Below are 10,947 nucleotides of genomic sequence, written 5' to 3' on the forward strand. Positions count from 1 at the left end.
CCTTCCGCCATCGGCCCCGGGACACAAATCGGCCCAGTGCATTCCCCGTGTCCTTATCTCCCACCGAGAGCCGCCACCGAAAAGGTCATGAGTCCGATTCCACCGGATTATATTACCTTTTTCGCCATGTTCTTTCCTTTTCTTTTCTTTTTTTCTTTTTTCTTTCGTTTCCACAACTTTCTCCCGCTCCCGATTAGATCGCTCGTTGTTTTCGGCGAAGGACGATCCAAAACGAAGGTGTTTCGACAACGTTTTGGCAACGTGATAGAGTAATTTTGAGAGAAGACGAAGACGAAGATCATTTTAGCAGAGAAGGTCGTGCATCCGGTTTCGAGAGAGAGAAATAGCAAGATACGAAAGTATAATAATTCTTCTCGTTCTTCTTGGAAATTATTATACGAGGATTATAACATTTTGAAAAGTAATTATATTTTTGTTCACTTCGTAGATTTTACCGTTGTTTAAATTCTTTTTTTTTTTTTTTTTTTTTTTCCCTAATGAATATGGATTAAAGATTAATATAATTTGTGTGCATGTTATATTTTAAGCTTATTGACTATGCGGTTTCCTTATAAATTGAGTAATCAAGTTATATTTTATAATTGCAAGGTGATAAATAAATTGCAATAATTTTCAAAACTACCGGTTCTTTACCGGATACCTCAAACGATACGATAATATGCTTGTTATGTAAATAAGCTGAATTCGATTACAAATGAACATTGGATAAAAAAAAAGGGGGGCAGAAATTAGAGATAGAAAGTTAGATTTATTTATCTGAATATATAATCACGATTACGTTAGTCCCAAATTAAATCGAATTACGAAATGTACGTTCAACGTTCTTATTAAGATTCGAAATAAACTCTTTCTGGGTGTAAACCAATCGGCGTAAGTTATTTCAGTTCTGATCAATTTTTAATACGATTTAGTGACGCCAACGAGAGATTGGTATTTAAAACGTCATTGAATGCAATCGAGCATCGATAGCAGGTTTAAAAAAAACGCCATTGTCGAACGAGTTGTTTTCAGCCCATTATTTATTCCACATGTTCGAGTCGCGCTATCTTGAAAACATCCGGTGTTATTCCAACTCTAATCGTTCGATGCTATCATTTTCTAATCGAATAAAGTATTCCACGCGACAGAAAAATGAATTTCATTCCTCATTTGCGCAATCGACTCGAGAAAAACTAATTTCTCAATTACTTTTGCTCACAGTTCCAGAGAAACGCAAACGTAAAAAAAAAGGAAAGAAAAAAAAAAGAAAGAAAGGAAAAATAAGAAAAATGAATCGAAACCGGAAAATTTATTTTCTCGATGATTTCGAGTTGTTAATAGATGATATCGCAACATATCGGTGCTATTTCCAGCACAGGTTATGGATATTAGATTTCATATATTTCAGATCGATCTTTAGACGTTCGATCGATAAATAACACTTTACAAGATATTCATATTCTTTTTCACCTTTTTTTTTTTATCTATATTTCCTTGAATTTATTCATCGTCGTTTGAAAATATCTTTTTTTTTTTGCCATTCGTGCAAAGATTTTTACATTCATAAAATTCACTACCGGTATTCATTTTTAAAATTCTTTTGCCATTCGACGAGAAAAGAAATCAAAAGAATCCTCTTCAGCAAGTTTATGAGCCGGAACACCTGGAACTTGGAACCTTCTCCGTTTAATTTTTTTTTCTTCTTCTTTCGTTTACGAAAGTCGTCTCAATTTCTAACAGCTTCTTCTAGCGAAGGAACTCTTTTCTCGGATGTTTAGAGCGGAACGGGGAGGACAACCGGACGAGAAAGTGCCGTTAAAAGTAATTACTAATCGCGGATTATGTTTCCTATTTCCGTTCCCCGTTTCAGAACTGACGTATTACTACATTCCAGGATAAATTTCATATGTTTAGCGAATTTTTAAATTAAAATTAAAAATTAAAAATTTGTTATTCAATTCAGCGTTGAAATTTTATTTCGACGATGGAATTGTATTACGGTGAATATAAATTGGAGCAAAGATGGAGAGAAGTTCGAAACGTGAATTTATTCGAAACGCATCCGTGTAGACGATAGCACGATCGTTTTCAATCAGAGAGCAATCGTAAATTACGATACTTAATTAACGTAATCGGAGTACAACTTTACGAAGTTGTTCGAAACGCCACGTACACGGAGCCTACGCGTGTGTAGGTAGGCCGTGCTGATAACGCTTATCTAGCGCGCGCCAACCCGTGGCTGAGTTTGCATATCAATGGGAGTTCTTAAGAATAGACACTCGCGTGTCGCGTTCAACCGGCACTCACGCGCGTTAATTCGCGCGATTACAAGCTGTTGTTGACTCTCGGTCTCGCGTTTCTTTCGCTCCGATTGCACGAGCGCCATTCGTAGTAGAAAGGAACTGAGCTACGGTGAAAAATCGGTGGAAATTCATTCATCGTTCTCCAGCACGTAAATTAAACTGTCTGATCAAACAAAGAGAAATTTTAATCATTTCGAATAACATTTTTCTAAAAATCTACAATTTTGCACACTCACTCGAGTCTGGATAGAATTAATTCTAAAACTAATAGCCTACATTTTCAATGTTCGAATTTCACGAGCGCGTAACAAACGAACTTCCATGTCAAAAATAGAGAACGATTTTCCCTCGTTATCGTCCGGAGGAAAAGGAAACCTTAGTAGGAAAGAGCGTGGGATTATTGTTCAACGTATATGGCCTCGCGGTTATTCTTAATATGATGTTATGCACGAGAGAGAAAGAAAGAAAAACGGCAAGCGTTCGCGCTAATAAACAATAATGACACGTTGAACCAGTTCGTAGCGAGCATCAGAGCTCGCGTGGTAATTTGCATTTGGCCGTAATTGCGATTCAACGGCGAGCACGCCAATGTTCTCATCGAGTCAAGCTTCTGCCACCGATCGGCGCCCATTTTCCGTTCTTACGAATCTTTCCGTTTTCCCAACGACATTTCAACGCTTTCAAGCGATTTTCATGCAAACTAACCTTACTTGCAACACGGATTCTTGAAAAATCCATTTGTCCTTATACTTTCCCAATCGGTTTACAGAAAACTTCTTGATCGATACGAAACAGAATGTAAATTCGTTAATGGAAATTTATTACGAAAATTGCCTGTAGTTTTCAATTATCGTAAATCAGTATTTTCTTCTTTTACAGTAGCCAAACAATTTAGAACAAACAAGATCTATTTTCCTTTTTATACGTATTTTAATAGAATAAATAGAATAAAGTAAATGTAACAGTATGAAATTCAGTAAGAATATTAGCAATATATTAAAATATATAAATAATTTTTCTACATAAATAATCAAAAATAGATTTTCGAAGAATACCAATTATAGAAGTTAGTTATATCGTAATGGAAAATCAATGTAGTTTTTAGAATACAACGAAATTCAGACACGCACACATACATATGCGATAATATATTCGTTCTAGAATACTTCGAAATGAAAGAGGAAACAAAATGCACCGGTTGCCGGTCGTAAAAGATCGCTCGTGAATATGCAACGAAGCGAATGCTCTGAGAAGCGAAATGAGTAATATAGGAAAGGTATAATGAGTGGCTGATTATGATGTAAGCGGTTTATCCGAGCGTAATGATTCGGGGAGCAGATTGCAGACCGACGAATACGCCTTTACTTTCTACCTTTACACCCATTGTCCGCAGCCATTGTCGGCCAATGCGACACGATTATTCACCGTTCTCCTCGATGTCTGACCTTTTCCACGTGATATTTATAAGATTTGCTACACGACGACCGTGACTTTAGGTGAGGTCGTTATGCAAATTACGCGACCTTACATTTATTATACCTGTTAAGTACCTACGTCGAATCGGTGTTTCGGCAGTGTATAACGCCATTCGAGAAACAGACGAGCGGAATGGATTAGCATGTAAAATAGGTTTCCAGGTTAAAAAAGTGCTCGATTCTTTCAGATTAGTCAAAGATTATTATTCGAGAATCGAATGCTTGTTGCTCTCGAAAAGTTTGTATAACGTTTCTTGGAAGAGAATTGTGATTGGTTGAGAATAAAATGTGACATGTATCATCCAATTAATCGAGTGAAATTTTTGTTAGCACGTTGGCAGGAATGCCTTTACATGAACAGGAAGGAAGTGGTCGTATTTCTAACTGCGATAGAAAGAAGTGAGCTGTACGAAATAAAAATAATCGCGTTGTACGTTGTTATGCCAAACAATTTTGTAAAATAATCATATAATTGTATAATTTTTAAATTTTTCATAATTGTTAACTTAATGAGATTATATTTATCTTTCGAATGCGTAGCTTCAAACAATATGGTAAATCTAACCTTTATATTTTGTAGTCTCGTTCTTGCTTATAAACTTTATTATTTGATTGAAAAATAACTTAATTGTAAAAGTGTATCGATACATTTAAATATGGTAAACGATTTAATTGATCAAATTATAATTAGAAGTGAAAATATTTTTAGAATTAAAATTCTGCGTAATATAATTACGTGTCAATTTGTAGAAAACACTTATTTGATCGAAATGTGATCAATTTTTCGATAATCGTTCGATACCAGCAGCTTTAGCGGATTTAATTTATTATAGACATGGAATTGTCACGTATTTAACAAGAACGATAACAGTGCGGATATAAGATTTGTGGGACAGTGGCTTGGATTTGCATATTGGGTCGATGTGATATCTTAATCGTGGTTTACAATAAATGTACCTACTTAAAAGTTGCGAATGAATCAATATTCACTTAATATTCTATACATGTATAACACTCGTGTTATGATTATTCTTTAAATGATCGCAAAACGATAATCACGTTTGAATAATTTTAACTTTTTTTTTTTTAGGTTTAATATATCTCTGATCATTTCTAAGATTTTTTAAAAATAAATCCACGAGTAAAATGAACGAGTACACATGCACTTGATATACTTATCGACACGTGGCTATTATCGAGCAAAAAAAAAGTAATCATCGTATCACCGATAATAATCATTAAAACTATAAAAATGAATTACTGAATTTCGATTGTTTACTATCGATAATTATATATTTACTAGTCAGATGGTTAATGTGATTTCAATGATGTATGGTATGTACACACCTTGATACACATCTCTATCGCTTTTATCTTTCAATTTCAAGTAGAGAGTAAAATTTCAAGATTATGTATCTATTGCATCATTGTACATTTATTATTAGAAAATCGTGTAATTTAGTTTCTGCAATCAATTGAACATTATCGAAAGTCATTAATCTTTTAGTTCTACTGGCGATTAAATTGCAAAGAATCGTAGTAGAACATTGGAACATGTCCTTGGTGAACAAAAAAAAAAAAACGATGACGATACACAAAGATTGATACTAAGATTTAATCGATTTAATGTACGCCAAAATAATTTTTCACACTTTCAATTTTTTATACTTTGAATACAATTTATTGATTTTTCTCAATTTCAAATATAAAATCTTATATTGGAATAATTTTCTTTTCACGATTTCTAGTCAATTTTGCGTCAACTTTGCGACATACTCGCGTATTTTATCGTGACGATAAAAAAATTAAGTGACTCAGGTACATTTACTTTTCACAAGTTTTGAAATATGTATATATATATATATATATATTCGCAATTTTAGGTGCTTCTGCACTCGCACGAAGGCGACATTCCTCGATTGCGTGGAGTTAATACGACTCGAGGGAGCGATCGTTTCGTCTTTCGAACACGTGTGTTCTTATCAGTGGTCATTTTTTTTTCTCAGGACACGATAACAGTACTCGCAAAGCGTAATTTCCGTTCATGGCTTTTCGAGGAAACTTCGCTTTGCGAAATTACATGATTCGTAATCACGCTCTTTGTCAAATGGAAATTACATCTCTTACATAGACAAGCCGCTTTAGAGGATTTAACGTTTTAAATATTCCCCTATCTTTAAATTTTATGCAACGATAAATAATAACAGTAAAACTTTAATTCTAAAATAAGGATTACGAGTATAAACTATAAGAATAACGAACGATAGTTAAAGTTCTGCGAACTTTTTAAACGTCTTCTCTTCTTTCATCGTTTTGCCAAAGGTATAAAATATATAAGCAGACGCGTTAACAATAGGACGGAATGAGTTGAAATTAAATAGTTATATAATAACATCGAAAACATCGTTTTTAAGGTACAAAAAGGGAAGGCCGAGGAACACGGTTTAATGGCGGTGAGCCGGCGTGAAAGGGGGCGCGCATTTCTATGTTTTTGTAGAAACCACAAGTGAATTCGCGGCAACGATCCGGCGCACCTGCGTTTCGTTTCGCATGATATCACAGCCATGCGATAAATTTTCATTGCCACGCGTGTAGGAATAAACTTTTATTGACCATTGAACGGTTTGAATTTAAACGCGCCGCGTATACGCGCGCATAACCGCGCGTAACGACTACACACGTATACGCAACTATATCCCCGGGTTTAAAGGACTATGAATGTCTAGCACTATCGTTTAAGAAAATATGTCGTTTATGTTTCGAACGATTACACGAGTGGTCTACGCGGGAAAAAATTTCAGGCAAATTGAATGTGTGTAATTTGTAGAGATGGAATGCTTGAATCCTTGAAATCCGTCGAAAAAATCCCTTCTCCAAAAACATTTTCCTACTTTTTGCGATTCGAAATTTTGAGGTTAGGCGAAGAATAATTTATATAAAGGTATAAATTGTGAAAATTACGTGATTATATCACGACGATTGTAATAAAAGTTGATTAGATTAGACTAATAAATATCGTTTTTTAATAATTTGTTTCAGAAATATTTATCTCGAAGAATACTTTGAAACAAGAATACCGCATGATGTCCATCAAAACGATGTCAAGAATATCCTGCGGTAATCGTAAGTCAACTTTATTCAAATGAATCGAAACTAGTATTTATTGAACGTGCTATATAAGGTGCACTTAAAAAAAACATATGTGTCAAATCATTTGAATTTCTAACGCGAGAAGGTGTGACCATCGTTAATACGACAATAATTATGACGTGCAAAGTTGAATCCGTGAATCAATGGTGTTAATGCGCAAGCACTTATCAAAGCGAAGTTAAGTTGTTGGAAATGTACTTATGTGTAACTTATGTTATTTTTATAATTTTGTGTGCAATTTTTTGAACGCGTTGTATGAATAAAATAAAAAGTTATTTAATAACAATAACAGTAATTTCTTACTGTATAATAATTACTGAATGATCGGATCAATTTTGTTTAATTTTTGAAGAAAAGAAGAAGAGACTTTACACAAAGAAATCGTTTTAAAACGTTCGATATTTATATTTCCAAGAAACGATTGACGAGGACTTCTAGAGACCTTGATCGCAATCAAGAAAGATGCGTGCATGCATTTTTCTTTCAATCATCAATGATAGGAATTCGCCTCAGGATTCGCATACGCACTGTGTTACAATGACATTCCTTGAAGATTCGAACCATAATTTCCGTGCAGTGACAGAAGAACAGGTTCTTTCATTCTTTCTCTTAGTTATTTTAAAATTATCTTGCTTTGTTAAAAGACTGTATAGGATGAAAGTAATGGAATGTAAAAAATATATATAAGATGTATTTGCGACGAATAAAAATGAAACAAATTCTATTAAGATTTTTAATTAATAAATTAGATAACGATGCAATAAAGTTAATCAGAAATCGACATTAGTATTTCGAGCGTAAAAATTTTGTAGAATAACTACAGACAAGGAGAGCAAGTAATACGAGAAGGATGGAAATAGGATAAAAATTGTGGATTGAGCGCCATCTCCAGAGTGCCACAAATGAAACACAAAGAGATAAAGAAGGCAAATACAAAGAAAAAGATAGATATAAGGTAAGAAATAACTATTAACACCATCTCTTGAGTACCAGAGATATCTTTTCAGAAATATGGTAAAATAGAATAAGAATTAAGAATTGACGCCATCTCTCGAATACCAGAGATATCTTTTTAGGAATATGGTAAGATAGAATAAGAATTAAGAATTGGCGCCATCTTTAATTATTTTTGGAATAGTGTCTTTTATATTCGAAAGATGGTATTGAATGTTAATTCTTATTTCTATTTTTCTCCTAGTATTTGCCCTTCTTGTCTTCTTGTGTTTCGTTTGCATTCTGAAAATGGTGCTGATTCTATAATTTTTATTTTATCTTCCACCATTTGCTTTTCTTTTCTATACAGTCACTCTATAAATTTATGCGCTCAAAAGATGGCGTTGATTTCTGATTAACTTTATTGCATCGTTGTACAATTTATCGATTAAAAATCTTCTCTATTTTTCTTCCTTTTTTTTCTTAAGAGAAAAAGATTTAAATTAATAATCTCTTACAATATAATAGTTTTCTTTAAGAAGAAAATTCCTTTAAGATAATTCGCGTGAAATGAAGAAATTCACAGAGAGTAAAAGTAAAATAAAAATGAAAAACATTTGTAAGAAACGAGGATATACAAATGTGGAGAAATATATGATTCATAAAATCCGAGAGGTGGTTTGTATTGACATATGAGGGCCCTAAACGATACGCTCGACTTTGGTCGATTTGTAGATGGAACGAGATATATTATTTTAGTTTCAGGTTTACACAAAAGGCCCTTCGTGCTGTTTATTTAACTTGATGTTCTTTATCCTTCTTTCCTTACCACGTCTTTTTTCCTCTGTTTCCATTCCGGAAGCTGCATTAATTTTTTTTTCTTTCGAACAATACTTTGAAGTTTCCGCGAAATTAATATTTTTGAAATTAAATAAAATTATTAATTAAAAAATCTTATACCATGTATGATTATTATAAGACAATTCTATATTTAATTTTTCTTCGCGTTGTGGATAAATTGACCGTGGAAATAATTCCAAAGGATACATAATAATTGCAGTTTATAACTGTATAGAAATATTTTATTGGACTAGTATTTACGCTTTGGTTACAATAATGTGATCTAATCTAAAGATATTACAATAAATGTTCTTAAAATGAATATAGATCAATAAATAGTAAAAACGATAAGGCACTTTGAAATAAATATAAATTTTCATTTTCACGATTTTATATAATAACGCTGTTGCAAGTGAAGAAATTTTTTTCTTTTTTTTTGTTCACGAACAGAATGTTCTTTTCTCGTATTTTAACCCTTCGATAAAAAAGCTTTATTAGAAATAGGAAAGCGACTCGTGATTGTGACGTAGTGACATGGCTTGATGATGTCCAGAATGATGGAAATTCTGGATCTCGTGTGCTCCCTGCTGACCACGGTACTGATTAGGACTCGATGAAGTTGACGATGATACGTTACAACTGTTGTTCATCAACATGGAAGCGTTACCACTTTGAAAAGTAAACGGCCATGACTACGACAAAAATATAAGAAAAATATTTATAAAATTTCTCTTTTTAATTACTAATTTTTTCAGAAGACATCGAAATAGATATTTTAATTTAAAAAATTTTTTTCCTTTTATGCGTTTTTTCATCGCATACTTTTTTAATAATTTTGAATTTATGTAATTCTTTTTTTAATAATTTTATCATTGGATCGATAGAAAGAGAGAAAATATAATTTCGATTGATTCTTGAATGCAAAAAGGAATAAACGATCGTTCTTCGAATAATGGTACTAATTTAGAATTAATGGTGGAAAAGGATGTGGAGGAAGCTTTGAAAGTGATTCGATCCACCTGGACAGACGTAAACAGAGAACGTCTCTAAGAAAATGACGTTATGACGCCGACTGGATCCACCTGGATTCTTTGTTGTTTCACGGCTCTTTAATCGTGACACGAAAGATTGCAATTATGCAAAAAAAAAAAAAAGAAGCAAAAAAAAAATACCTTGCTCCACTTATTTTCCGCTTGCTGTTTAAAAATTTCAAAATTTCTTAATAATAATAATAATAATAATTTTTCGTCAACAATGTTGCGATATATGACCCATTTGTGTAAGTTAAAAATAAAAAAAAAATTACAAAATACCATACGAAACAAATCAAGATAAAATAAGAAAGAAATTTGATTTGAAAATCGAATAATAATATATATATATAATCAAATAAATTATCAGTAACAAGATCGTTACGTCAGATTAAAAACCAATAAGAAAAACTTGAAACGAATCGACAAACCTCGAGTTATCCTTCTTTTCAATTCAATCAGACAATTATTGTAAATAACTATTTTTTTCCCTTTTCTTTTTCAAATAAAAACTTACTAGAGCCAAAGACAAAGATCTAGTCTCGGAATGCGCGTCCGTGTCGTCTCTGAGAACCGCTCGAAGATGAGCGATGTACGTAGCCGCCAGGCGGAGGGTGTCCAATTTGCTGAGTTTCGTGTCGGCCGGTACCCAAGGTAAAGTCGTTTTTAATCTGCAAAACGCCTTGCTTAGCACCCTCATTCGAGCCCGTTCCCTAGCGTTAGCCGCGTTCCTCGGCGCACGGCTCTCCAAATCATCCTTGCTGTACTTCCCCTCGGATGCGAATTCGTCTTCGTCCGCTTCCAATGTCGGCGTCGAGGCGCGTCGCTTGCGTGGCATCTTCTGCAATCATTAGTTCAATCCCACCGTTTGTACCAATTGTATCGTGTATGCAATCCTCCTCCAACCCGTTCACCCACAACGTCGTTACTTTATATTTGAGAGCTTGTTTATTGAAGAACTTGGTTGGAACTTGTTTGGGATCGATGGAAGAATAATAATGAACAGCCTCGATGTAATAATTTACGATAATAAAATTTACATCGTAAAATTGGAAATACGATTTTCACTCTCCGATTTTAATGGAGGATTTGTCGAAAAGGCGACACCGCGATTTTCTTCGCGAAGTAAGTGAAACTTGGCAGGGGGGAGGGGGGAAGATGGAACAGCTCACCTTATTCCGCGACGAGTTTGACTTTTTTTTCTCCCCTCGGCTC

The 10,947-nt window shown here is 33.8% G+C and overlaps 1 protein-coding gene and 1 long non-coding RNA gene across 4 annotated transcripts; one reads left to right on the forward strand and one right to left on the reverse strand.

Annotated features, from left to right (window-relative positions):
• The first annotated feature begins 3,392 nt into the window (after positions 1 to 3,392).
• LOC116185569 lies at positions 3,393 to 7,089 on the forward strand. 3 transcript variants are annotated; one of them, XR_004150421.1, is made up of 5 exons: positions 3,393 to 4,177; positions 4,612 to 4,745; positions 4,869 to 5,113; positions 5,662 to 6,719; positions 6,818 to 7,089. It is a non-coding gene; the product is annotated as an uncharacterized LOC116185569 (long non-coding RNA). The 3 variants fall into 3 exon arrangements; XR_004150420.1 differs by having other exon boundaries at positions 3,394 to 4,177; positions 4,612 to 4,731; XR_004150423.1 differs by lacking the exon at positions 5,662 to 6,719 and having other exon boundaries at positions 4,612 to 4,731.
• Positions 7,090 to 8,908: 1,819 nt separating this feature from the next.
• LOC102677283 (transcription factor 21) lies at positions 8,909 to 10,941 on the reverse strand. Its single transcript, XM_006607916.2, has 3 exons — positions 10,905 to 10,941; positions 10,250 to 10,573; positions 8,909 to 9,393 (listed from the first exon to the last, which is right to left on the reverse strand). The coding sequence occupies exons 2-3, from the start codon at positions 10,568 to 10,570 to the stop codon at positions 9,196 to 9,198; spliced, it is 519 nt and encodes a 172-aa protein (XP_006607979.1). The 5' UTR covers positions 10,571 to 10,573; positions 10,905 to 10,941; the 3' UTR covers positions 8,909 to 9,195.
• Between the last annotated feature and the right edge of the window lie 6 nt (positions 10,942 to 10,947).

Source organism: Apis dorsata, unplaced genomic scaffold (genome assembly GCF_000469605.1).
Source record: "Apis dorsata unplaced genomic scaffold, Apis dorsata 1.3 scaffold_23, whole genome shotgun sequence".
Lineage (NCBI taxonomy): Eukaryota > Metazoa > Arthropoda > Insecta > Hymenoptera > Apidae > Apis > Apis dorsata.